Genomic DNA, 27,910 nt, shown 5'->3' with positions numbered 1-27,910 from the left:
TCGGCCTGCGGACTGAAAGGTCCCAGGTTCGATTCTGGACAAGGGCATGTACGTTGGTTGCGGGCACATCCCCAATAGGAGGTGTGCAGGGGGCAGCTGAACTATGTTTCTCTCTCATCGATGTTTCTAGCTCTCCATCCTTCTCCCTTCCTCTCTGTAAAAAATCAATAAAATATATTTTTTTTAAACAAAAAAGAGGGAAAGTCAGACACAGGCGATGGCCCAGTGAAGACAGGAAAGTGGGCCGAGGCAGCTACCAGCCAAGGGCGCCCGCAGGGCTGAGGAGACTGTAAGGTTCCTCCCGGACCCTCGGAGGGAGCATCTCGGCTTCAGACGCCAGAATCGGGACAGCACACGTTTCTGTTGTTCAAAGCCACCAGTCCGTGGTCACTTTTATGGCTGCCTCGCAGTGGATACACCATCGCCGAGGTGGGCCCACCCCGGCCCCGCCCGCCCTCCTCCCCCACCACCGAGGGCCCCGGAGGGACTGTCCAGACGGCAGGGAACGCGGCCGCGCAGTCAGAGGGTCTCCTCCAGCCAGCACCCTCCGCCAGCGACATCCCTCCCTCTGCCTCCCACAGGCTGCCTCCTCGGCGACGAGGCCCTGTCCTCTGCGGGAGGATAACGTCCAGGAGCGCTCGGCGGCGACGGCAAACGCGGTCCCGGGGGAGGCGGAGTCTGCGCGGCATCCATCCGCTCCGCAGGTCCGGGCCGCCCTACAGCTTCATGCCGCTCCGGCGCCTCGAGTCCTTCCGGGCGATGGGGCTGAAGCTCACGATCTCCTTGTAGATGTGCTCTGAGGGAGGAGGGCGGGGCGGGCTGAGGGAGGAGGGCGGGGGCGGGGCTGAGGGGGGAGGGAGGAGGGCGGGGCTGAGGGAGGAGGGCGGGGGGCGGGGCTGAGGGAGGAGGTCAGGGGGCGGGACTGAGGGAGGAGGGCGGGGCGGGCTGAGGGAGGAGGGCGGGGTGGGCTGAGGGAGGAGGGCGGGGGCGGGGCTGAGGGGGGAGGGAGGAGGGCGGGGCTGAGGGAGGAGGGCGGCGGGGGGCGGGCTGAGGGAGGAGGGCGGGGGCGGGGCTGAGGGAGGAGGGCGGAGGGGGGGGCTGAGGGAGGAGGGAGGAGGGGGGGGCTGAGGGAGGAGGGCGGGGGCGGGCTGAGGGAGGAGGGCGGTGGGGGCTGAGGGAGGAGGGCGGGGGCGGGGCTGAGGGAGGAGGGCGGGGGCGGGCTGAGGGAGGAGGGCGGGGGCGGGGCTGAGGGAGGAGGGCGGGGGCGGGCTGAGGGAGGAGGGCGGGGGCGGGCTGAGGGAGGAGGGAGGAGGGCGGGGCTGAGGGAGGAGGGCGGGGGCGGGCTGAGGGAGGAGGGCGGGGGTGGGCTGAGGGAGGAGGGCGGGGGGCGGGCTGAGGGAGGAGGGCGGGGGCGGGGCTGAGGGAGGAGGGCGGGGGGCGGGCTGAGGGAGGAGGGCGGGGGCGGGGCTGAGGGAGGAGGGCAGGGGCGGGCAGAGGGAGGAGGGCGGGGGCGGGCTGAGGGAGGAGGGCGGGGGCGGGCTGAGGGAGGAGGGCGGTGGGGGCTGAGGGAGGAGGGCGGGGGCGGGGCTGAGGGAGGAGGGCGGGGGGCGGGCTGAGGGAGGAGGGCGGGGGCGGGCTGAGGGAGGAGGGCGGGGGGCGGGCTGAGGGAGGAGGGCGGGGGGCGGGGCTGAGGGAGGAGGGCGGGGGCGGGGCTGAGGGAGGAGGGCGGGGGCGGGCTGAGGGAGGAGGGCGGGGGCGGGGCTGAGGGAGGAGGGCGGGGGCGGGCTGAGGGAGGAGGGCGGGGGCGGGGCTGAGGGAGGAGGGCGGGCTGAGGGAGGAGGGCGGGGGCGGGGCTGAGGGAGGAGGGCGGGGGGCGGGCTGAGGGAGGAGGGCGGGGGGCGGGCTGAGGGAGGAGGGCGGGGGCGGGGCTGAGGGAGGAGGGCGGGCTGAGGGAGGAGGGCGGGGCGGGGCTGAGGGAGGAGGGCGGGCTGAGGGAGGAGGGCGGGGGCGGGGCTGAGGGAGGAGGGCGGTGGGGGCTGAGGGAGGAGGGAGGAGGGCGGGGCTGAGGGAGGAGGGCGGGGGCGGGCTGAGGGAGGAGGGCGGTGGGGGCTGAGGGAGGAGGGCCGTCCCTGCTCGGGAGGAGGACACAGCGGAGACAGAGTGGAGCGGGGCCGCGGGTGGTCTCCAAAGGCGGAGGGCCCGGGAGGCCAAGGTTAAGGAGGAGGGAGCGGGCCGGTCTTACCCTTCCATTCGTCCACGGTGAGCTTCTCGTGCTCTAAGGAGTCATCGAATTTCTGGGCCTCCGTCTCCTCCTCGGGGTCCCGGAAGGGTTCGAAGAAGGGGTGGGCGAGGGCCTGCGCGGCCGTCACGCGCTTGTCCACGTCCAGCTCCAGCATCTTCTCCAGCAGGTCTGTGGCTGCGGGAGAGCGGAGCCTGGCACCGGGCCTGGGAGAGGCCAACACCGCCCCCCACAGACACACCCCCACACCCCCCCATACACACACACACACACACACACACACACTCACACTCACACACTCACACACACACTCACATACTCACACACTCACACACACACTCACTCACACCCCTCCACACACCCCCCCATACACACACACACACACACCACACACACACACACACACACTCACACCCCTCCACACACCCCCACACACATACACACACACACACGCACACACCCCCCCACACACACACACCCATACACACACACACACTCACACACACACTCACACACTCACACTCCCACACACACACACACGCGCGCCCACACCCCACACACACACACACACGCACACACACACGCACACCCACACACATACACACCCACACACACACCCACATACACCCCCCCATACACACACACACACTCACACACACACTCACACACACACACACACTCACACACACACACACACCCCACACACACCCACACCCCCCACACACACACACACCCCACACACACACACTCACACACACACACTCACACACACACACACACACCACACACACACACACACACCCACACACACAAACACATCCCCACACACACACATACACACACACAACCCCACACACACACATACACACACACACATACACACACACATACACACACACATACACACACACACACGCACACACACACTCACACACACACACCCACACACACACACACATCCCCACACACACACACACACACACACACACAGGTCAGAGGCCGCCGGCTCACCCTGCGGGCTGGCGCGGGGGAAGAGCTGAGAGAAGTCCTTCTTGGGGCTCTGCGGCAGCGACTGGATGTAGGCTTTGGCCTGGAGACAGAGGAGCACTGAGTGGTCCAGTCAGCCCCGCGCTCAGGCCCGGAGGGGGAGGGGGGAGAGCGGAGTCTGGAGAAGCCCCAGCAGGGCTGAGGGCTCCGGTCAGTCCACAGTGGATGGAGGCAGAGCACCTGCCCCCTCAGAGGAGCCAGGGAAGCCCTCCCCTCCCTTCCCCTCCCATCTCCTCCAAAGGCTTCCCCACCTTCCCCCTGCCCCCTGCCCCACCTGCCCCCTGTCCCCTGCCCCGCCTGCCCCGCCTGCCCCCTGCCCCACCTGCCCTGCCTGCCCCCTTCCCCACCTGCCCCGCCTGCCCCCTGCTCCACCTGCCCCGCCTGTCCCCTTCCCCACCTGCCCCACCTGCCCCACCTGCCCCACCTGCCCCCTGCCCCACCTGCCCCCTGCCCCACCTGCCCCCTGCCCCACCTGCCCCACCTGCCCCCTGCCCCACCTGCCCCGCCTGTCCCACCTGCCCCGCCTGTCCCCTTCCCCACCTGCCCCGCCTGCCCCACCTGCCCCCTGCCCCACCTGCCCCACCTGCCCCACCTGCCCCGCCTGCCCCCTGGCCCCTGCCCCCTGCCCCGCCGCCCGGCCACTGCCACTCACCGCTTTGTCCTTCAGCTTCTGCACGAACTCCGCCCCCGGCACCCCGGTCACCTTCAGGATCTGGGTCAGCTGGTCCAGGTCTGGCAGCAGGTTAAGGCTCGGCCTCACTCGCTTTTGGCGGATCGGGAGCTGCCTCCCCGCCGGCCGTCAGCACCCCCTCCGGCCCTGCGGCCCCCCGGCTCCAGGCGCCTCCCCGCCTCCTCCCGCCTGGGGGGAGGTTCGTCCTCCGGACACAGGTCTCTGGAAGGCCCCGGCCACCCCATGCCCGCCCCCGCCCCCAGCCAGGCCGGGTGAGGGCCCTCCCTCCCCCAGTGCCGCTGGCTTCCTGCTCTGCCCTCGCCCACTCGGGCACGCCCACAGGACCCGCGCCTCCCACCCTCACCCCGCGCTGGCAGGCAGGCCGGCCCTCACCCACGCCTCAGGCACACGGCCCTCAGCGAGCGTGCGGGGCCCACGCGTGAAGTGTGTCCTGCGTGGTGGAGGAGACACGGGGGCTGCCACTCACTGTGTGCCACCTGTTCTGCAAGACTGTACTGCAGTGAGCGGCGTCCCTTTCCCTATAGAACAAACAGCCTTGCCGAGACTGGTTTGGCTCAGCGGTAGAGCGTCGGTCTGCGGACTGAAAGGTCCCAGGTTCGATTCTGGTCAAGGGCATGTGCCTTGGTTGCGGGCACATCCCCAGTGGGAGGTGCGCAGGAGGCAGCTGATCGATGTTTCTCTCATCGGTGTTTCTAGCTCTCTATCCCTCTCCCTTCCTCTCTGTAAAAAATCAATAACATATATTAAAAAAAAGAAAAAAAAAAAGAAGAACAAACAGACTAAGAAGGCGTCTGAGGGAGGGAGGGCCCCTGGCTGGAGGCTGGCTTCCCGGCAAAGGATACAGTCTTTCCCCTTGAACAGCGTCTTCCCCGTCAGCATCTCCGCCATGATGCAGCCCACCGACCAGATGTCCACTGCGGGGGGGAGGGGGCGTCACCCGGAGGGGCCAGACGCCTGGGGGGCCGCGGGGGTCCCGCCAGCCCAGGCCCCGCCCGGCCGGAGCACTGACCCGTGTGGTTGTAGTGCATCCAGCTGAGGATCACCTCGGGCGCCCGGTACCAGCGCGTCACCACGTAGCCGGTCATCTCGGCGTCCAGGTGCCGCGCCAGCCCGAAGTCCAAGATCTACGACGGGACCGGGAGGGCACTCGCTGAGGAGGGAGGCTCTTGGAGCAGCTTCGGGGGGTGGGGGGTCTGATGGAGGGGGCCCACCCCCCACCCCCTCCCGCCCCGGCCGGCCCCGCCCGGCCCTCACCTTCAGCTCGCAGTCCTCGTTCACCGCGAGGTTGCCTGGCTTCAGGTCCTGGAGGAGAGGACGGGACGAGCACCAGGCGACAGGCCGATGGGAGCGTGTCCCGTGGCCGGGCCCAGCGTGCGGCCTCCCACCCGCCCCGCGGGGTCACCCTCCCTGTGTGCACAGGAGGCCCAGGCCGCAGCTCTGAGGCTCCCGGAACACGGCTCGGCTGGCCCTGCTCACACCACTTCCCCCGAAGGTCCCCGAGCACAGCAGCTCTGCGGAGCCGGGCTCCCAGGCCGAGGCTGGGCCTGGAAACCCACTGCCCGTGTCCCCGGGACCGTGCCCGCCCTCCTCTTCCCCCTCCCCGCTGTGGGGAGCCCAGGGCGGGGGCAGGGGCGGGAGCGTCGCGGACTCAGAACTCACCCTGTGGATGACCCCGGCCGAGTGGATGTACTGTGGGGGAGGGGGGGAGAGAAGGGTGGGTCCGTGCGCTGCTTCACACCAGGCTCCTCATCAGCTCAGAACCCGCCCGCCCCACAGGCCCGGCCCCCCGACCCTCAGGGCTCACCCCTCTGCCCGCCGTCCTGCAGCGCCCACCCACCTTCAGGCCCTTGAGCATCTGGTACACCAGGTACTGGATCTTGTCCTCGCTGAACTCCATGCCCATGATCTTCTGCAGGTCCGTCTGCATGAACGGCATCACCAGGTAGCTGCAAGGGACGAGGGATTCATGGATCCTCCGAGTCTCACCCAGCCCCGGTCTGAGCTCAGAGGAGGGGGAGGGGCTGGGGCAAAACGGGCCCGAGCGATGCCCTCCAAGTGTGAGCAGAACCGCCCAACCACAGCCAGCCAGCCAGCCCCCCACACTCCCCACCCCCCACCCCACGGGCCTCCTGGCTCTGCAGGGGCCGCCCAGCTGGCGGAGCTCAGCGGGAGCATCTCAGCTGGACCGCGCTCAGGAAAGCCAAAGGGAGCTGGTTCCCTCTCCTCCCAGTGCCCTCCCCTTGCCTCCTCTACGCCCCATAGCAGCCAGAGCTGTGCGCTAGGAACTTCTCTCAACATTTCCCTCTGCTTCCGTCCAAACTCTCTGGTGGAAACCAAGATGGCGGCTTAGGTAAATGCCTAACTGCGGCCTCACACAACAATTTCAAAAAATACAACTAAAATACAAAATGGACATTACCCAGAACTACAGGAAAGTTGACTGACTGGAAATTCTACAATGAGAAGGAAAGAGAAAACCAGAAGGAAAAATCAGAGGAGCTGTAAAAGCCTAAAGTATGGAGACATGTTGCGCAGAGAGGACGGAACCTGAGAGGAGGGGCGGCTGAGTGCCTGGTTGGCATTCCCTAACAGGAAGGAGATAAAAGCTCCGGATTGTGCTGAACCCTAGTTCCAACAGCACTGAACCCCAGTTCTGGGCGAGACCCTGGGGACCCAGACACATACAGAGGGAGTCTGGGCTGTAAGGTGGAAATCCAGGGAAGTGGCAAAAGGCAGTCCCAGAGGCGCGTACATTACACACAGAGGACTGACTGTTGACTCTACTGCTAGATTGCCCTAGCGGGAAAGAGACAAAAGCTCCAGATTGCTCTGAACCCCACTTCCAACCCCACTTCCAACTGCACTGAACCCCAGTTCTGGGCTTATTGGGGGAGAGCCTAGACTGTTTGGTAGTGGGCAAAACTCGAGGGCACCTTTCTCTCAGAGGTGCTTGCAGCGAGTACCAAAGGACACTGAGGAACACTGAGACTCAGGAGCCTCATAGGGTGGGTCTGAGGGGAAGCCAAGGCTATAGGCTCCTCCCTGAAACTCTGCCCCATCCAAGCTGAGCACAGAAACTTTTACAATTTTCCAAGTCTAGTCGAATAAGGCTGTCTCCTGGCATTGACACAGCTGATCCTCACAGCCAATTGGCCTGGAGGTCAATTCCTCCCAGGGATACCAACAACAATCAAGACTTAACCTGTTAACCGGGGAGTTCCCTTTTTAATTACGCAACGTACAACGGGTGCATACCCTTTCACTAGGACGTGTCAGTACGTCACGCCCAGCGGACGTAATTTTATATTATTATTTTTTTTATTTATACTTAATTAAAATAAATGAAATATATATTTTTTCATTTATTTATATATAAAGCTCAAAGGAAAATACAAAATTACAAACAAATAGAAAAGGTCCCAGGTTCGATTCCAGTCAGAGCCATGTACCTTGGTTGCGGGCGCATCCCCAGTAGGGGGTGTGCAAGAGGCAGCTGATCGATGATTCTCTATCATCGATGTTTCTAACTCTCTATCCCTCTCTCTTCTTCTCTGTAAAATATCAATAAAATATAAAAAATTATAAATTTTACAAACAATTATAAAGATTACAAAAAATATATACCATCCCTCTCAGGGCGCAACATATATTTCAAGGACGTATTCATATGTCCTAACCATTCCCGATAGTGTTTATGTTTGACGCATTTATAGGTCCCGCTCGGTTAACAGGTTAACTACAACAAGGCTGTACACACAGCCCACAAAAGGGGTGCACCAAGAGTGTCCACCTCAGGTAACTGGGAGACTGAACCACTGAACCATATAGGACACCTTAGCACACAAAGCCACCTACCAACTCAGGGAAGCTGTGAAAATGCCAAGACAAGGAAACAGATCACAAACGAAAGAAATGGAGGACAAAAAGCGACTGGATATAGAGTTCAAAACCACGCTTATAAGGTTTTTCAAGAATTTCCTAGAAAAGGCTGATAAACGAGACCTATAAGGAGATGAAAAGGGATTAACTAGAAATAATAAGGGATCAACAAGAAATAAAGAATACATTATCTGAAATAGGGAACATTATACAGAAAAACAGAATGGAAGATCGCAAGAATCAAGCCAAAGATTTGGAACATAAAGAGCCAGTGGACACTCCTCTGCAGAAGCAAGAAGAGAATCCAGAAAATTGAAGATAATGTAAGAAACCTCTGGGACAACTATAAGCAAACCAACATCAGAATTATGGGGGTCCCAGAAGATGAGAGAGAGCAAGATACCGAAAACATACTAGAAGAAATAGTGACAGAAAACTTCCCCCACCTGGTAAAAGAATTAGACTTACAAATCCAGGAAGCGCACAGAACCCCAAACAAAAGGAATCCAAAGAGGACCACACCAAGACACATCATAATTAAAATTCCAAGAACAAAAGACAAAGAGAGAATATTAAAATCAGCAAGAGAAAAGCAGGTAGTTACCTATAAAGGAGCACCCATACGATTGTCAGCTGATTTCTCAACAGAAACCATGCAGGCCAGACAGGAATGGCAAGAAATATTTAAGGTGATGAATAGCAAGAACCTACAGCCAAAGATAATCTACCCAGCAAAGCTATCACTCAGAATCAAAGGCCAGATAAAGAGCTTCACAAATAAAAATTTTAAAAAAAGCTAAAGGAGTTCACCACCACCAAACCAGAATTATATGAATTGCTGAAGGGGGTTCTTTAGGAAGAGGAAGAAAATAAAGATAAAAGTTATGAACAACAAATACATAACTATCAACAAGTGAAACTAAAAACCAAGGGAATTAAAAAATCTGATGAACAATATTAACTGGTGAATATAATAGAATCAGAGTATGGAAGAGGAGTGAACTGATGATTATCAGGGAAAAGGGGAGGGGGGGTGCGGGAAGAGACTGAACATAAACTGTGCACCTATGGATGAGGACAATGGGGGGTGGGGAAAGGGCAGAGGGTGGGGTGGGAACCTGGTGGAGGGGAGCAATGGAGGGGGAAAAAAAGGAGGAACATTTGTAATAATATGAACAATAAAATTTATTTAATAAAAAAAAAAAGTCTCTCTGCCAGAGGTCACGCCTGGCTGAGATGGCTCTAGGAACAACCAAAAGGTCTCCCCGCCAAGAAGGAAACAAGAAAACAATTCCCAGGAGGGCGGGAGAAGGAAGGAGGAGGTGGCTAAGCGCTGCACCCTCTTAAGGAATTGCAAAACAGATCGAGGTCAGCAAAATGCAACTGTTCTCCGTAGTAACAGCAAAGTCCAGAACAAAAAATGATACAGACTGAAGAAGGAACATTAAGCGGGGGAGGCACCTGCGTGAACCTGTGACCCTCTGCAGCCTCTGCCCGACCACACCCTCCCCTGCTGGCCTGCTCCTCACAGCCCCTCCCGCCTGTGTCCTTCCCTTCCGGAGACCCTGTTCCTCCTTCTGGGCCCACAAACGTGCTGAAGTCTCACCGTGCCAGAACTACCTTCCCGCGGCCCTGTTTCTTAAATAACTGCCCCTTCTCTCCCTTTCTCTCCCCACAAACTTCTACACAGAGTGGTCCACGCCTCCTGACCCCACTGCCTTCAATCCCAGGCCTCCCACAAGCTGGCGTCTGCTCTCGCTGCACCACCAAAGCTGCTCTGGTCAAGGTCACTAATATGGCCCGCCTCCCGCCGGCTCCCTCCCTTCCTATTTGACCTTCTGCAAAGTCTGACTGCCTCTCAAGATTCTCTGCCCACCTGCTCTGCCCTGATCAGGTGGCTCAGCGCGTCACCTGCTCATCCTCTGGGACCTCAGCGATGCTACCGTCATCAGCAGCACCGCGCGGGCTCTGCGCTGCCTGTCCTGGGCCTTGGCTGTCATCCATGGGTGATTATTCCAACTCAGATCCCGTTCCTAGCCCAGATCTTTTTACAACTTCTGAGTAAACACTTAACCATTCACAGGTTCTTCAAAAGTAAAGTGTCCAAAATGGAGTTCAGTGTCTTTCTCCACAGTCTGTTCCTCCTCCACCTTGGATTCCAAGCGGGAATGTGGCACGCCCCGACCTATGCAGCCCTCCCAGCTCCGCTCTGTTCTGCGCACCCATCACCTCTCTCTGTGCAGATCAAGGTCTGGGTCTTGAACTCACCCTCCAGTTCCCCCCTCCCAGAGCAGCTCCTTAACCCTTTCCTGCTGCCACCAGAGTACAGCCCCCAAACCCGGTCTCACCCCTGCTCAAAACCTCCATGGACAGTTTTCACTAAGAAAACTGTCCTGTTTTCTTAACCTGGAGGGTTAATTCTAAGAAAACAGGACAGATGCATGCAAAAAAGACAGAAGGAAGGAAGGGAGGAAGAGAGGGAGGAAGAAAGGAGGAAAGAAAGAACTAGATCACATTCTTACACCATATACAAGAATAACTCCAAATGATTAAAAACTTAAATGTAAGTCCTGAAACCATAAAACTCTTACAAGAAAACATAAGCAGCAAATTCTCTGACACTGCACTTAGTATTCGAACTATATATCTCAGGTTCATATATTGGAATCCAAGGTGGAGGAAGAACAGATTTTGGGAGAAAGATACTGAACTCCACTTTGGACACTTTACTTTCGAAGAGCCTGTGACCAGTCAAGTGATTTCTCAGAAGTTGCAAATAAATCTGGACTACCTGGGAAGAGGCACAAAAAAATGAGACTACATCAAACTAAAAAGTTTTGCACAGCAAAGGAAACCGACAAAATTGAAAGACAACCTACTGAATAGGAAAAGATATTCACCAATGATACATGCAATATGGGGTTAATATCTAAAATATATAAAGAATTCATATAATTTAACACCATAAAAACAAACAATGCAATTTAAAAATGGGCAGAGGTCTTGAATAGACACTTCTTCAAAGAGGACATACAAATGGCCAAGAGACATCTGAAAAGATGCTCTATGTCACTAATCACCAGAGAAATGCAAGTTAAAACCACCATGAGATACACCTCACGCCTGTCAGAAAGGTCACCACCAATAAACCAACAAACAGCAAGTGCTGGTGAGGATGTGGGAAATAGGAACCTCATGCATTGGGGGAGAGGGGCGTTGTAAACGGTACAGCCACTATGGAAAACAGTATGTTTAAAAATAGACCTAACTACCTTATAACCCAGCAATTACACTTCTGGGTTTTTATCCAGAGAAATCCAAAACACTAATTCAAGAAGATCTATGCACCCCTGTGTTCACTGCAGACTGTTTACAATGGCCAAGATGCGGAAACAGCCTAAGTGCCCATCAACAGAGGACCGGATGAAGAGGCTGTGTGCATATATATAATACAATGGAATATTACTCTGCCATAAAAAAGAACAAAACCTTGCCATTGTGATAGCATGATGAACCTAGAGATTATTTTGCTAAATGAAATAAGTCAAACAGAGAAAGACACGTACCATATGATTTCACTAAATAACAACAAAGACTCAGAGATACAGAGAACAGACTGATGGTTGCCTGAGGGGAGGGGGGTTGGGGAGCTGGGTGAAAAAGGTGAAGGGAGTAAAAAGCACAAATTGGTAGTAACAAAATAGTTACGGGGATGTAAGGTACAGTATAGGATATCCTATATAATAAAAGGCTAATATGCAAATCGACCAGAGGAATGACCAATTGTTATGACACACACTGACCAGCAGGGGGCAGACACTCAATGCAGGAGCTGTCCCCTGGTGGTCAATGTGCTCCCATAGGGGGAGTGCCACTCAGCCAGAACCGGGCTTATGGCTGGCAAGCACAGCAGCAGTGGGGAGCCTCTTCCACCTCTGTGGCAGCGCTAAGGACCCCTCAGGGGACCCTAGAGTCTGAGAGGCCCAGGCCAGGCCAGGCTGAGGGGCCCGCCCCAGTGCACGAATGTGGTGCACCAGTCCCATAGTACAGTTGATAATATTGCAATAATTGTGTATGGTGCCAGATGGGTACTGGAAATATGGGGGTTAGGGGAAGGGAGCACTTAGTGAGGTTTATGATTAGCTGACCACTATGCTGTACACCTGAAACTAATACAAAATAATACTGAATATAAATTATATTTGAAAATTAAAATTTTTTAAAGATAAAATGTTACCTGCTTAAACAAACACCCACTCCACTCAAAATCACCGTATTACATTCACAACAAAGCATGCTAGCAAAGAGGTTTTCAGGACATTTGAAACAGGACTGGGGGGAAAAAAATCCGAAGGTTTCTAAATTTTAAGCCAGCCACTGCACTAGCCAAGCCAGGCGTTTAGCAACGAAATGTTTCGGTTCTGTGTAACTGTCAACCCCATTAGCCAAGGCAGCCGGCTTCCTGACCCTTGCTTCATGCTGGAAGGAGCCTCAAGGCCAGACCCGTACCTGGGCCCCTGGGGAATGCCCTGTGAGCACGGGCAGAGGTGTCTTGGTGGCGTTAGAGCTGAGTAACAAGCAAAGCAGCTGGCAGACAGTTCCTGCCAAGCACGCACCAGAGCCCCGCCCACCCCTTCCTGCGCCTTCCCCTCCGCCCTGGGCTGGAGGATCTCTCCGGAGAGAACCACCCTCACCGCAGGCGGGAGTGCCGGCAGGAAGCCCCCACCCCAACGCGCTCCCCATGCAGTAAGCACTGCCGTCCCGGGCCGTCAGCCACTCACAAGTCATGGAAGCCGCGCAGGGAGGAGGCCGGCGTGAACACGTCCAGGAGCCCGATGACCTGGGGAGACGGTGCCAGTGAGGGCTGGGCGGCGCTGAGGCCTCACCACACCCGAGTCCCCCAAACCCCGCCCCTCCCCACTCAGCCCGGCCTGGGACCATCCGCCCTTTCCTAACAGGAGGCAGGTTCCCAGGGTCCCGGGGAGCAGTAAGGGGTGGAGGCGAAGAGGAATCCCCTTAACCGGGGTGAGCCCAGTGATGGAGAGGCAGGGAGGGGGGCACTGTTCAGGGCAAGCAGCACAAAACCACCCTCCCGCGGAGCAGGGACCCACCACGGCGGAGGGAATCCAGGGAGGAACAGGGAAGGGGCCCCCAGCCAGCAGGCTCCCTGCCCTTGGCCTGGGGTCTCCTGCCACTTCGATTCTGGCCTCCAAAGGGCTAGTTCGAGCCAAGGGCAAGATCACCCCTGGCTGGAGGCCGCGGGGAGGCTGCTGAGGAGCAATGGGGCTGAATGTTGTTTGAAATGCTTGCTTTCCAACCTACGTGTCCCAGAGCAAAGCCTGGCTGTCAGACCCAAGGCTGGGTCGCCTGTTTTCTAGCTGTTTCTGTCGGATAGGACAGTCCAATGCACTGAGGCCTGGAGCCAGGCTGCCCTCGTTCAAATCCCAGCTCTGCCACAACCTGTGCGTCTTTCCTGCCTCGGTTTCCCCATCTGTACATGGGAGTTAATAGTACATATCTCAAGTGCTACTGTTAGGATTAAACAAGCTGGTTTAGGCCAGTGGTCGGCAAACTGCAGCTCATGAGCCACATGCAGCTGGCGAGCCGAGGTTTGCTGCTCTGTTGACTGAGTTTGCCGACCACTGTCATATACTACCCTTTACCTCTTTGCACACAATATGCCACAAACGCCTAATCCTCACAGCTTCCAACTACACGGTACCATTTAGTCTAGCAGAAACTCATTAGTGAACAGAGTGGCAAACCACGTCTGGAGAGCTCATGTGGCTCTGGAGCCGCAGTCTGCGGACCACTGGTTTAGGCAAAGCTCTTAGAATGGTATGTGCCCGGGTTACGTTGGATATCCGTTCTGCCGCCGGGAGAGGTGACCGAGGACTGCCTGTGCTGCGCGCCTATTGTTATCAGGCCACACACACAAACATGGACCTGGAGCCTGGCCAGCTCTGGGATCTGGACCGCATTACAAAGTTCCTCTGGGCCCTGTCCTCCCCACAGGGAGGCTGTGGGCTGCACCTCAAAAGGTTGCTCCGCTGCACCGCCACACCCCCTCTGCACCCTCCTGGGAGGCAGGCAGGGCAGGCCCTGCACCCATCTCCATAATGAGCTGAGTGCTCGGACCAGGGGGCAGGAGGAGGTCCCCTTCCCCGGGCGCTGTCCTGAGCTCTGGCGCCCTGGGCGCTCCCGGCTCAGGGCAGGTCGCCCTCGGGTGGGGTCCCGCCCCCTCAGGCCCCCCGCACCCCGGCCTGGCCTACGTTCTCATGCTGCATGTGCTTCAGCAGCAGCAGCTCCCGGTAGGCCCTCTTGGCGAAGATCTCGGACTGGAAGGGCCGGCTCAGCTTCTTGATGGCCACCTTCTCCCCTGACCGCTTGTCGATGGCGGAGCTGCGGGCACAGGAGGTCAGCAGGTGATCCTGGGGGTGCCTCCCGGGCCATCCTCGCCCATCCCGCCGCTCCATTCCCCCTCCCCCGCTGCGGGCCAGCCTAGGAGACGGGCTGCCGGGCTGCAGAGTGAGGGGAGGGCGCCGGGGGCGGGGGCGGGGCCGGGGAGGGCGCCCGCAGACAGACCCCGGGGTCAGAGCCGGGACCGGCCGCGGGAGCCGCACCGTCCCCTCGGCAAGTCACTTCTCCTTCCTCGGGTCTCAGCGCCCGTCCGTAACCACGGGGGCGCACCCGGAAGAACGCGGGGGTCCCCTGTAACTCCCGGTCCTGGGAGCCAGACTCAGTCCCGGTTCCACCCACAGCGCCCCATACGCCGGGGAGATCGCCCTCCCTCCACCTCGCCCCCGGCCCCCCGACCTGGCCCAGGACCCGCCCGAAGGGCCCTCCAGCCGCGGGGCGCCGGGCCGGAGTCCGGGTGAGGCGCGCCGCCCGGGAGCCCGGCCGGGAGGGGAGGCGGGTCCGGGGGCGCAAAGAGGAGCCTCGGCCGGCCGGGAGGGCCCCCGGTCCTGGGCCCGAGCGCCCCACGTCGGACCGCCCCGACGTCCCCCCCCCGCGGCCCCGCCGCCGGCTCACCACACGGCGCCGTACGCGCCGCTGCCGACGTGCGCCGGGGACAGGTAGGTCCGGGGCAGCTCCCAGGCGGTCTTGTTGACGTCCAGCTTGTAGAAGCCCTTCCTCCGCGTGAGGCTCATCCCGCGCTCCCTGCACCGTCTCCGAGGCCCGCGCGGCTGTGAGCGCCCCGGGCCCCCGCCGGCCCCTCCCGCCCGGCCGCGCCCCCTGCGCCCGCCCCGCCCCGCGGGAGGCGGGACCCGCGGCGGCCCCACCTGCGGCGCCCAGGTGCCCGCCGCCCGCCCGGGCCTGCCCCTGGCCCAGGGCCCAGAGCCCCGGCCTGCCCCTGGCCCAGGGCCCAGAGCCCCGGCCTGCCCATGGCCCAGGTGCCCGCCGCCCGCCCTGCCCAGGGCCCAGGGCCCGCCGCCCGCGGCCCGGCGGCAGGTGCCTGCCCTGCAGGACGGTGCGTCCGGCCTCCGGGGCCAGCGCGGGGCGGCGCTCCCGGACCTGGGGGCCTCCCGCTCTCTGCAGCCTGGACTCTGCGGGAAGATCTCTCCGTGAAATTGAAGCCAGTTTTGGAAAAACAAAACTAAACCTCAGGATCTATTGATTACGGAATGTTTCAAACATTCAGAAATAGGCTAAACGGCCTGGTGCTTCTCCCACTTGACTGTGAACACGAACCCCCTGGGAATTGTATTTTATTAAAAGACAGCTTCTGCCGAAGCCGGTGTGGCTCAGTGGATAGAGCTATGGGCTGCGGACTGAAAGGTCCCAGGTTGGATTCCAGCCAAGGGCATGTTCCTTGGTTGCGGGCACATCCCCAGTAGGGGGTGTACGAGAGGCAGCTGATCGATGACTCTCTCTCATCGATGTTTCTAACTCTATCCTTCTCCCTTCCTCTCTGTAAAAAATCAATAAAATATATATTTTTAATAAATAATACAAAACAGCTTCTGATGCAGGCGGTCTGCGGTGGAGCGGATTCTGCACTTCTCACCAGCTCCAGGCTCAGAGGGTCTCTGGGCCACAGGGACAGTGAGGTTCTACACTCAGACCCTCAGCTCAGCAGTTACACCCGCTCCGTGTCTCTTTATCCCATCTACACCCCTCCGCCCTCATCGTTTTGAAACAAAATCAGGTATCATCATTTCAGGCATAAATATTTTTGTGTCTCTAAAAAAGTGGTCGGCAAACTGCGGCTCTCGAGCCACATGCAGCTCTTTGGCCCCTGCAGTGTGGCTCTTCCACAAAATACCACGGCCTGGGAGAGTCTATTTTGAAGAAGTGGCGTTAGAAGAAGTTTATGTTTAAGAAATGTGGCTCTCAAAAGACATTTCAATCGTTGTCCTGTTGATATTTGGCTCTGAGGACTAATGAGTTTGCCGACCACTGCTCTAAAAGATAAGGATTATTTTGAAATAACACCACAAGATAATTTTTACACCTAAAAGCTGTAACAGAAATCCTAAAATAAGCAGCTGCCCAGTCCCGGTTGAATGTTTTGAAGTTTTTGCTCGCCTCCTAATGGCCCAGCGAGCAACGCCACGCCCAGGGCCGCCGCCGCCTGTGGCCTGTGTCTGGTGGCTTGTGTGGCCTGGAGAGAACTCTGTGCTCAACCCGTCACAGCGGCCTGCCCGCCGCGGGCCCAGTGGTGGAACATCAACCTGTGGACCAGGAAGTCACACTTCCGTTCCCTGTCAGGGCACATGCCCGGGTTGCAGGCTTGATCCCCAGTAGGGGGCGTGCAGGAGGCAGCCGATGAATGATTCTCTCTAATACCCTGTTTCCCCGAAAATAAGACAGTGTCTTATATTAATTTTTTCCCCCAAAGTTGCGCTAGGTCTTATTTTCAGGGGATGTCTTATCTTTCCATGCGCTAGGTCTTATTTTTGGAGGATGTCTTATTTTCGGGGAAACACGGTAGTTGCTGTGTCTACCTCTCTCTCCTTCCCTCTTCCTTCCTCTGCGAAATAAATAAAAATATATTTTAAATAAATCACAGAGGCCTCCCAGGAACAGGGGGCAGAGAATAACTACTCGGATGCCCAGCCCGACTTGTCCAAGCCCTGGCCGGCCGGGAAATGGGGCTGAGGGAGGGGTGGGGACCACTTTGTCAAACAGAGAAGAGGGCTTGAGAGAGGAGAGGGACCTGCCTGGGATTCCCCAAGGAGGCCTCACACCTGGTGCCACAGCCCTGCTCCGGAGTCCCAGAGCGGCACAGGCCAGAGGGCATTGTGGGGAGGGGCACAGGGCTCCCACAGGAATACCCAGCAGGCAGTGCAGGCAGGGAATCAAAGGAAATTTCAGTCGTTGTACTATTGATATTTGGCTCTGTTGACTAATGAGTTTGCAGAATGTTTGTATCTGGCACACAGTAGGATATAAAAATCATGGAGAAAGAATGGAAGAGTCAGCCCATTAGAAGTTAGAAAATGTTTATTTAATGAACACTAGTGCTTGCCATTTGCCAGGCATTACTCTAGGTGCTTTACACACACGGCTCCCTCCATCCTGGTGAGAGGCCTGTGAGTCAGTACTGTTGTTATCCTCATTCTACAGGTGACGAACCCGATGCACAGAGAGGTTAAGTAACTTGCTGAAGGTCACACAGCTGGTAAGGGCAGAGCTGGGCTGAAGAAGCTGGCACTGGGTCCAGGCTCTGGGCCCCGGGGCTGTGTGTGTGCCTCAGCTGAGAGGCTTTGCTCCTCGAAGGAGCAGCCTGTGTGTGGTCATCGGCCTTCGCACACCCCGAGGCCTTCTCTGCTGCCCAAACACACATGTCTCCTCAGCACGTCCTGTCCTGACATACCCCACCCTCTCCCTCCCACCCCTGACGCTGGCCCTGAGACCTGTGGGGGAAAGGGAAAGCTTGGGTGCCTGGAGCACTGGAGAGGCTCAGAACATTGGGGTGGAAGGAATCCCAGTTCTTAAGTTGGAGCAGACTTCTGGGGGCCAGAGTTTAGGGCTGGGTGCAGACAGGAGAGAACTCTCTGGAGACTTGGTGTCCTTCCGGCTGAGGATCCGGATCTCCAGGGTAGGGGCGGGCTTGCGCCTCGCTGCTGGGTCTTGCAAACCTGGGTGGCAGCAGCGAGCCCGGAAGGTGAGGAATACCAGGGAGTGCTCATTGCCCAAGTGGGTGCAATCCTGCGAGGGCACAGCGGCCTCTTAGGCAATGGTCAGGAAGTGACTCAGGCGCAGGCGCTGACACTGACCCCACCTCGGCCCCCGCTGGCCGGCGTCTGCTCAGCAGCCGGAGCCCGGAGAGAGGGAGCAGGGCGGGCGAGGCTGAGGGGAGGCCCCTGAGGCTGTCCGGGTGTGGATGTGGTGTCCCCCTGCCTTCCCCCCTTTCCCATCCCCCCCGGCCCCGGGGACTCTCCTTCCGCAGCCCCTGGGCCTCCTTTTTCTCTGAGCCCTGACCCCTCCGCTCTGCCTGCCTTCCCGACATCGGCGGGGTTTGTAGTGTTGGTTTCTGCCCTGTGAATGCCGAGGCCAGGCGGCAGGAAAGCAGCTTGGGAAGGAGCTCCGTCCGGGCTGTTCTGCAGCTGGGTGACGGGCAAAGCTCCACCCCTCTGAGTCCAGTGTGTGTGTGTGTGTGTGTGTGTGTGTGTGTGTGTCCCGTAGAACGGAAATGAGGGCCAAGCATGGCACCGAGTCCCGGGGATGTATCACTCCAGGTGCAGTGCGGCCGCCACCCGGTGAGGCAGGGACACCGTGCCTCCTGCCAAAGGTCACCAGGAGCGCACCCGGTGAACCAGCGGGCGTGTGACTCACCGCAGTGGGCCCGCGGGCTCAGGGCTGGCACTGCAGGGCTGCCCCCTGGAGGGCAGGACAAGGTTTGGGGAGTGGTGACTGGCTCCTTGGAACCTGCCGTGTCCCCATTCTGACCCCCCAGATCCATCTCGTCTCTGACACTGCGGCCTCTCAGAGTCACCGTGGTGGCCAGGAGACCTGTACGAACAGAAGTCACGCCGGCCGGGGCCCCTCCGGGAGGACACAGCACGGAGCCACAGCTCTGGCCCAGCTCAGAGATCCCAGCTCCTCCTCGACTTTCCAAGCCCCACGGACAGTCAACATCTCAGGGAGGTCGGGAGCAGCAAGGACAGTCTTGCACGTGGGGACCGCTCGGTGGCTTGTTACGTCAGCTGACCTCACCCGAGGGCATTTTCCATTGATTTTTAGAGAGAGTGGAAGGAAGAGGGAGAGACGCAGAGAGAAACATCGGTGTGAGAGAGGCACATCGACTGGCTGCCTCCTGTATGCACCCTGACCAGGGCTGGGGGACCTGCAACCAAGGTACATGCTCTTGACCGGAATCGAACCCAGAACCCTTCAGTCCATGGATCGATGCTCTATCCACTGAGCCAGACCGGCTAAGGCTCAGTGTCCTCGTCTGTAAAACAGGAGTCAGTCGTTATACCCACGTCACAGGGTCATCACGAGGACTAAGAGAGACGGCACAAGATGTGTCCAATTCATGCCTGGCGCATAGTAGGTGCTCCCTGGACGCTCCTCCCCAGTGTTGTCCGGCTTTGCCCCCCAGCCCAGGCGTGTGTCAGGAAGGTCTCTGAAGAGGCGACTTTTGAGCAACACCTGCGTGGCCGAGCATCGAGCCCTCGGATCTCTGGGGGGGAACAGGCGCATTTCCTCCAGACTTCTCCACATCTGACCCAGCCTCCACCTTCCCCCTCTCCCCCCCTCCCCCCACGCCAGCCGTCTCTGTAAGTCCCACTGGGACCCAGCTCGGACACCGGGGCAGCCTGCTGGCCTCTGGCTCCCGGAGCCATCCCTCCCAGCACCTCTTCCCTTCTGGGGCCGGGGCCGACGCAGCGCTGAGCAGCACATCCATCCCAAGAACATCAGGTCTTCTCAGGCCCCGCAGCTGCAGGAGCTCCCTCTCCGCCGCCCGGCCCCGCCCTTACCTGCCTGCTCCTGCCCTCGGCGTCAGCACCCCCTGGCGGAGGACAGGGGAAGGGCAGCTCTGCCCGGTGGCCCTCACAGCTGCCTTGCTGGGCCCCTGAAGGTAGACTTTCCCCTTCCCAGGCACACTGCCCTGGCCTCGCTCCCCACCCGCCCCTCCACCCCTCTACCCGCATCCCTCCCCCGGCTGAGGCTGGCCCGGGGTCCATCCCGGGAGATGCGGCCTGGGCCCTTCTGGGGACCGGCTCCGCCCCGACCCCGCGCTGTCCTGTGTGGGACTCCGGCCCGTTCGCTCCGCATCGTCCGCTGCGGGTGGCGTCTCCCCTGGGGCCACGGCTCGGGGAGGGCTGGGGGCTGAGGCCAAGGGCAGCTGCGGGCCCCAGCCGTGCTGGCCCGCCCAGGTGCTCAGAAAGCTTAGCGAATGGATGCACCAGAGTTTTCACATTTTAGCGGTGGCATCTGAGCCGTCTCAGCAGAAGCTATGGAGAGAAGCCGGTCCTGGGGCAGGTGCGGCTGGGGGTCCAGGGGAGCCCACGGCAGGCCCGTGTCTGGGGGTGCAGCCGGTGTGTTCAGCCCCCCAGCTCGTTACAGTCACTAGTCCGGGTGTGGAGGCCCCACAGGGAACTCCGGGCCTGCTCACCCCGGCCAGGACCCCAGGGCCAGGGACAGGAGAGGAGCCAAAGACCTCTGTCTCTTGTGGGCATAAGGCAGGAGGGGTGGTGGGGTGGTGGGGTGGTGGTGGTGGTGGTGGTGGTATGGTGGTTGGGGGGTGGTGGGGTGGTGGTTGGGTGGTGGTGGTGGTGCTATGGTGGTGGTTGGGTGGTGGTGGTGGTGTGGTGGTGGTGTGGTGGTGGGGTGGTGGTGATGGTGTGGTGGTGGTTGGATGGTGGTGGTGGTGGTTGGGTGGTGGGGTGGTGGTGGTTGGGTGGTGTGGTGGTGGTGGTGTGGTGGTGTGGTGGTGGTGTGGTGGTGGGGTGGTATGGTGCTGGTGGTGGTGGTGGTGTGAAGACCAGGTGGTGGGGCTGAGGAGCAGCAGGGACGATGCTCAGAATCCGGTCCCGGGGACTGTCTGGGCCGTGAAGCCTCTCCTTGGCCGGACTGAAGGGTCTGGTCTCTGCTCGGCCCTCGCTCCTGGAGGCCGGCCGGGAGCCGTCTGCCTGTGTGGCTTCCACAGCCTGGCAGGAGGCCGGGCCGGTGCGTGGCGGGAGAGGTTTTGATTAAAAACCAGGGACACAAGCCAAATTTAGGAAACTTCTTTTGTCCCCAAGAATTTGCACCAAACTTCATACCAAAGCGGGGCCCTCCCTGCCACGGCCCTCCCTGTGCGCTGAGGTTCCACCCGCTGGAATCGCCCTTCCTTCCGGGCCTTCAGAGCTCGGCTCCACTCTCACTGCTCTGGGACGAGCGATGGCCTGGACTCCAGACGGCTCACCCCGGGGCCCGGCACTGCCCTCCCGCCCCCGTGACTCCGGCGCCCACACCCAGGTTCTGGGCTCTGGTGGTGTCCACGCTCTCTGGAGCCTGAGCTCCTGGGAGCCGGCGGAGGGAGCCGAGGACGCGGGGCAGAGCGGGGCCGTGTGGCCTGAGCAGGTGCACGCCTCCGAGCTTCCTGGGCAGGAACACGGCGCTCATGGCTCCGGGGAGGAGGACGTGATGACGCTGGATTGACGCGCCGCGGGCACTGTGCGCGGTGCTCCGACGCCACCTCCTCTGAGAGTCCTCCCCGACTCCACCCCAGGCCCCGCCCACCCGCCATACCAGCCTCACCTCCCTTCAGGCCCTCATACCCGTTTGCCTGTGTATCACCTGCCTACCATCCACTAGGAGGCCAGGTCTGTGCGGGCAGAGGTTTGATACACTGCGTCCACCCTGAAACCCCCACGCGGCATCTAGTGACTGACTGAATGGCAGGCGCGTAGTGGGGGCTTTATAAATGGAAGCTGCTCTTATCACCGTGCACGGGTGGCCCCAACTCCCCTTCGTGCCTGGACCAGACCCAGCTCCAGCGCCTGCCCACAGCAAGTACGGGGTCCCGGGGTCGGCTGGCTCCTCCCCTTCTTGTGAACATTCAGCGCCAGGACACAGGGCTCATCCTCGGAGCCCCAGCCCCCCAGGGTCACGGAGGCCCAGACCAGAACCCAGGACCGCCTGCCACGGCAGAGGCCTGGGCCCGGGCCAGCTCTGTCTGAGTGCTGAGTGCCGGGAGGGGAGGCCCTGCCCCCCTGGGGCTCCCGTTTTCGGTTGGCACAGTTAACAGCACGGACAGAGTGCTCACTGCTCGCCCCAGATCGTCCTAGCGCCTAATGCACATGGAACTCACTCAGTCCTCTTAGGGACCCTGTGAGATGGGTCGCTCATGGCCTCTGCTTCACACGTGGCAGACTGGAGGCACAGAGAGGTCAGGGGACGTGCCCGGGTCACACAGCCGGAGAACGGCAGAGCCGGGACGTGAGCCCAGGCAGTGCGCCCGCAGTCAGTGCTGTAACCACTGAGCTCGGCCTCACGGGCGGTGCCGGGGAGGCGCCAGCGTGGCCTCGGGAAACCGGACCTGCCCCGGAGGGTGCGCACTCCCGTCCTCCTCCGGTCCCGGCCTCCCTGAGCAAGGTTCTCCCTTCCCGCCTCCTCCCAATCTGGCAACCACACCGCCCCTCCTCCCGGAGGAACCAGCTCGGTGTGCGGGGCGGGCCGTGGGGTGGGGAGTCCTAAAGCGCCGGGTTTGTGGGTTTCTGCGGCACAAAAGCCCCACGTGGCCAAGTTCAAGGTACGGACCTGGAGTCACCGAGCACGGAGTTCAGAAGAAAACGGGTTCTCAGGAGCCACAGCGAAGGGGCTCCCGCACCCCTGTCCGCAGGGGGAATGGGGGCTCACTCAGGTCTCTGGGCCTGCTCCTCCCACCCCCTCCCTTCCTCCTCCTCGCCCCGGTCCCGCTTCGGCCCCCGGAGGGGGCAGCCTGGGGCGGGTCGGCCGTGACAGGCGCCCGCTCAGAGCCCGCGGACAGGGCTTGCCGGCGGGACCCTGCCGGTCTTGCTCATCAGATCCTCCAGGGAGGCTCTGCGCAAACACCCTCCATTCCGGCCTCTCACTGACTGCCTCCCCATCCCTGTCACCACGCCCGTGCTGAGTGCCGCCTGCCTGGATGCCATTCCTCTGCTTTGCCAAGAGGGGGAGGGCCCTGGGACCTACCCTCGCGCCCCCTCCAGCCCCCCACTCCTGCAGGACTTGGGGCACAGCAGGTGCTTAGACCCCAATTGCCAGTTACCTCTCTAACAAAACTGAACTGCAAGTGCCTGGAGGGCCGGAGTGGCTCATTGCTCTGTCCTCTGTACCTACGTAGCAATGCATCGCGAAGCCGTCAGCGGCTCAACCTGCTTTTGCTGAGCCCTTGTCAAGACACTGAGGATGCACGGACAAACGTCCTGTCCCTGTCCCAGAGGCTCAGACCTGGAGGGCGGGGAGCAAAAAGGAACCAGCACACTGCCCCCTGCAGGTGGGCGGGCAAATGGGCCCCGGGTTTCAGAACCGTTTGTTATTGAAACTGTGAAAATGGCCCTAGCTGGTTTGGCTCAGTGGATAGAGCGTCAGCCTGAGGACTGAAGGGTTCTGGGTTCGATTCTGCTCAGGGGCACATGCTGGGTTGCAAGCCCGATCCCCAGGATGGAGTGTGCAGGAGGCAGCCGATCAATGATTCTCTCTCATCATTGATGTTTCTCTCTCCCTCTCCCTCTCCCTTTGTAATCAATAAAAATATATCTTAGAAAAAACAAACAAACCGTGAAAATGAGCATCTTGTTTATCCTGGTAATTCCAGGGCCACAAGTTAGTCCACGCGACACAGACAAGGGCACGCCCTCACCACGGCATCATCGGCGATAAAGAGGCCTTTCCAGCGCCACGGGAAAAGGTAATGGAGCCCGGCCAGTGTGGCTCAGTAGCTGAGCACTGACCTATGAAGCAGGAAGTCAGGGTTCGATTCCCGGTCAGGGCACATGCCCGGGTTGTGGGCTCGATCCCCAATAGGGGGTGTGCAGGAGACAGCCCATCAATGATTCTCTCTTATCATGGATGTTTCTCTCCCTCTCCCTCTCCCTCTCCCTCTCCCTTCCTTTCTGAAATAATTTTTTTTTTTTTTTTAAAGAGCAGGCTGCTGTTTATTTAATTTTTGGTTTTAGGCTGTTTATTTAAAAAAAATTAAAAAAAGGTGAAAGAAGCGCCAGGGAGGACTGTTCCCGAAGAGGGAGTGGCTGTTCTTCCCACACGCGCCTGGCACGTGCGCTGCCGTGTCTGCACCTGCCAAGTACCAACCAGCCCGTCCTTCCCCGTCCGCCTGGAATTCTTTTTAAAAAATATATTTATAGGTTTTTTACAGAGAGGAAGAGAGAGGGATAGAGAGTTAGAAACATCAATGAGAGAGAATCATCGATCAGCTTCCTCTTGCACACCCCGCACCGGGGATGTATCTGAAACCAAGGTACATGCCCTTGACTGGAATTGAACCTGGGACCTTTCAGTCTGCAGGCCGACACTCTATCCACTGAGCCAAACCGGTTTCACCATTCACCCGGAATTCTCGGTGACATCTGTGCACGTTACCCCAGTCTAGCTCCGGTCTCTCACCTCGGCACCAATGGCATTGGGCCCAATAGTTCTTTGTTTTGGGGGGTGTCCTGTGAACTGTAGCAGCACCCCTGGTCTCTACCCCGAGCGGCCACTCCCCACCCCCAGAGGTCTCCACGTTGCCCGCTGTCCCGGGGTGAGGGGGTGGGGGGGTGGAGGAGGAACGGACAGCCCCGGGGTTAGCGCCGTCACTGTGGTGCATGTTCTCGCTGCTGCTCAACGTTTCCTCCTGGGAATGAATGAACGTCTCCTCCTGTGGGGGGGAGGTGGGGCGGAGGGCGGGTGGTTCCGGCTGTTCTGCCTGCAGATGACACTGAAGGGAAGTCCCACGCTCATTTCCTCGAGCCCCAGGGGAGCGTTTCTGGTGAATAATTAATTACCCGGAAATGGAACACGGGCTCGGGAGGCGGGCAGCTCCGCACGGAGTGCTGCAACCTAAGGGGACCAGGCAGCCTCACTCTGTCCCAATTCTTAGCAATTTGTCCCACGGCTTTTAAAACAGTCCCGATTTTTTCACTTTTAAAACGCTATGGGACGCAAGACAAATTGTTAAAAATCGAGACTGTCCCGCCAAAATCGGGACATCTGGTCACCTTATGCCAACCTGCTGCGTGTGACGGTCTGACGGTCTGTGAGGCGGCACAGCCGTCACACTCTCCTTTTGTGGGTGCTGGGCTTGGGGACCTGTCTCCAACGCCCGCCGACCGCACGCACATCTCCGGGTCTCTGACGTGGGTGTGGCTGAAGGCGGGGAGCAGTGTGCCCGCTGGCTCCACCATTTACTGACATGGTGGACTGGACACTATCCGCTCGTTTCTGGGAAGTTCACAGATTTTCTAGGGGTGACCCCCCTGTGAGCAGCTGCCGTTTCCGGTGTGGGGTGACGGATGTTACCTGCACTTAACATTTTCAGGAATAAACAGGTTGTGTGTCATGAAAGCATGACAATCGGGAGAAGTGAGGTGGCGGTGCCGTGACACCGGCCAGGCTGGCGCAGGTTCCAGGAGGCCTGCCGGGGCCCCTGACTCACCTGGAGGCGGGGCGGTGGGGCGGACCGTGTTTCCCAACCGGGGGCAGGCGGCGGGCTGGGGCAGAGAGCCTCCGACGGGGCCACGCCCCACCACAGCACTTTGTCAGCAGCCATGAGTAGACAGACAGTCACGGCCTGTCACCGGGCAGAGCCGCCACCCGCTGTCCGTCATGCCTGAGCGACGGCCGATGGCGCCCTGGGCGATGGTGCTGGACGATGCTGCCCACCTCACGCCGGAAGCAGTGGCTGCGCTGGCAGTCCTGCAGGTGGAGCCAGCCGACCGGGCCGACCAGGAGGAGGCAACACCCTGGAGGACACCAGGGCTGGGTCTCCCACGAAAAAATCCCCTCCGGTCAGGTGAGTGCGGGGAGGTGGCCCCCAGCACGCAGCCCGGAAGCGCCCCAGCAGCCGGCGCTCAGGGCTGTTCCAGGGGAGCCGGGAACGTGGCAACAGCTGCTGTTTCCAACGGTCCCCCCGTTTAGGAGGCAACGCCGAGGGCAGGCGTGTTTGCTTTTCCCACGCTCCCCGTGCCCACGGAGCAGCGGCCCGGTCTGTGGGACGGCTGAAGGAGGTGCGAGACACCACCCTGCCTCCCAGCGCCCCTTCTTCCCCCTCATGTTTTCATGGGAACCAGGGGCACTTCTCTGGATCAGGGCCATCGGCCGCCTTCAGAAATCTTTTTTTTTTTTTTTTTTTAATATATTTTATTGATTTTTCACAGAGAGGAAGGGAGAGAGATAGAGAGCTAGAAACATCAATGAGAGAGAATTATCAACCAGCTGCCTCCTGCACACCCCCTACCGGGGATGTGCCCACAACCAATGTACATGCCCTTGACCGGAATCGAATTTAGGACCCTTCAATCAGAAGGCCGCACTCTATCCACTGAGCCAAAGTGGTTTCGGCCAGAAATCTTTTGATTCTTGTTCCAGTTTAGCCAACGGTTGTGCATCCAACTTGAACTGTACAGTGAGATGGAGGCAAGAGTCTGAGAATCCAGTTCTGATGCTTGCCTCTTCTTAACCCGCGTCTCAGACAGGACAGATAATCTGAACATGTCCGGTTTCTTCCCTTAGATAATCTTTGCTTCTAAAGATTGCTGATTGCAAAGACAGGAAGCAGAGGACAAGGTGTTTTGCAATGATTAAAAGACGACAGTCAAGCCAGCCAGTGAGTCTGCTGACCTGAATGTGTTCCTGCAGAAATTCAGAGAAAGCTGGCAATAGTCAAGCCATGTTACAAGCCTTAAAGACACAGAAGTCATGAAGGTTGCTGAAAACGGCTATAAGAGACAAAACAGGAGAGGAAATTAGGACACAGAGAATGACACCCCTGAGGTGCACAGAGACAACCATGTGAACACGGAGTGGGAAGGCAGCCATCTGCAGGCCAAGGAGGGAGGCCTCAGAAGAAACCAAACATTCAGCATTCTGATCTTGGGCTTCCAGCCACTGGAACTGTGAGAAAATAAATCTGTTACTTAAGTAAAAAAAAAAAGAAAAGATAGTCACCTGACTCAGGGAGTCCGATCGGATGCTCACGGGCCCGGGTCCGCGGTGATGGGGCCACAGGCGTGAACAGGCAGTCTGTGCCCTGAGCTCATGTTTACTGAGTACCTCAGCTGTGCCAAGGGCTTCACAGGTTTCAACTCAGTTAACCCTCACAACCCCAGGAGGTGGGTTCAGTATTTGCCCACGATTGTACCCCTGTGGAGGGGCTGGGATTTGAAAGTCAGGCGGACGGGCTCCGGGGCCAGCGCCCTGATCCGTGAGCAGGTGATACAGACACGAGGCAGTGACGACGCGGTGGGGTCAGTGCCACCAGGAGCCTGCGACGAGTCTGAGAAGCACCGGAGGGGACACTGACCCAGCGTGGGGATGGTCAGCGAGGACAGGCAGACGGAGTGATATGACCCTCAGCCAGCTGTGGGGACGGGGCAGGCGGCTCCAGGCAGAGGGGCTTCAGCCCACAGTGCAGAGCAGCACAGAGAACAGGGATCAGAGCTGCTGCAGCCCACAGGGCCCCTTCTCTCCTGAGGCCTGAGGTCCGGATCCCCGCTGGGCAGGGAAGCAGGGAGGCGGCTGGGGCTGGGAGAGGCCCCGCGGGCGCTGGGGGGGAGAGTGCCCAGCGGTGGCTGCCACGGACAGTGGCGCCCCTTTGACACCTGTACTTGGCCAGAAGCAAGTCCTTCAGGAAATCATACAGAAAGAATGCATTTTTCTTGGTGAGGCACGTTTAATGTCAGCGCCACAGATCTCTGGAACCGGGAGCCCTCCGATGTGGGAAGCAGGACGATCTGAGTCCAGCCTCCATTGTAACGCGACTCTGGATGAGAACGTGGCACATTGCTTGAAAAGAGTACACAAATAAAACAATGCAGTAGGATTCAATGAAACGACGACTTTTTAGTAGGGAAGGGGGAGGTGAAGGAGAGAGAATAGTCTCAATTGTCCTTCAGTTGGGAGGTTCCACTTCTCAGGGC

General features: G+C 59.3%; 1 protein-coding gene across 1 annotated transcript; it reads right to left on the bottom strand.

The window, feature by feature from the left end:
• Positions 1-365: 365 nt before the first annotated feature.
• MAPK13 (mitogen-activated protein kinase 13) lies at positions 366-15,089 on the bottom strand. Its single transcript, XM_084890046.1, has 12 exons — positions 14,889-15,089; positions 14,129-14,258; positions 12,638-12,696; positions 5,815-5,923; positions 5,637-5,666; positions 5,232-5,279; positions 4,987-5,101; positions 4,820-4,891; positions 3,939-4,018; positions 3,251-3,329; positions 2,243-2,416; positions 366-796 (listed from the first exon to the last, which is right to left on the bottom strand). The coding sequence occupies exons 1-12, from the start codon at positions 15,005-15,007 to the stop codon at positions 717-719; spliced, it is 1,095 nt and encodes a 364-aa protein (XP_084746172.1). The 5' UTR covers positions 15,008-15,089; the 3' UTR covers positions 366-716.
• Positions 15,090-27,910: the final 12,821 nt, after the last annotated feature.

The sequence above is a fragment of the Pipistrellus hanaki genome (genome assembly GCF_964339955.1).
Source record: "Pipistrellus hanaki genome assembly, chromosome: 7".
Classification (NCBI taxonomy): domain Eukaryota; kingdom Metazoa; phylum Chordata; class Mammalia; order Chiroptera; family Vespertilionidae; genus Pipistrellus; species Pipistrellus hanaki.
This window is presented reverse-complemented; position numbering and strand designations above follow the sequence as displayed.

Excerpts from the sequence above, each read along its gene's own strand:
- MAPK13 (XM_084890046.1), bottom strand. The coding sequence starts at position 15,007 with ATGAGCCTCACGCGGAGGAAGGGCTTCTACAAGCTGGACGTCAACAAG. Across the intron at positions 14,259-14,888 it reads GGCGCGTACGGCGCCGTGTG|CTCCGCCATCGACAAGCGGT; the intron begins GTGAGCCGGCGG and ends CTGTGCCCGCAG. Across the intron at positions 5,280-5,636 it reads CGGCCGGGGTCATCCACAGG|GACCTGAAGCCAGGCAACCT; the intron begins GTGAGTTCTGAG and ends CCTCTCCTCCAG.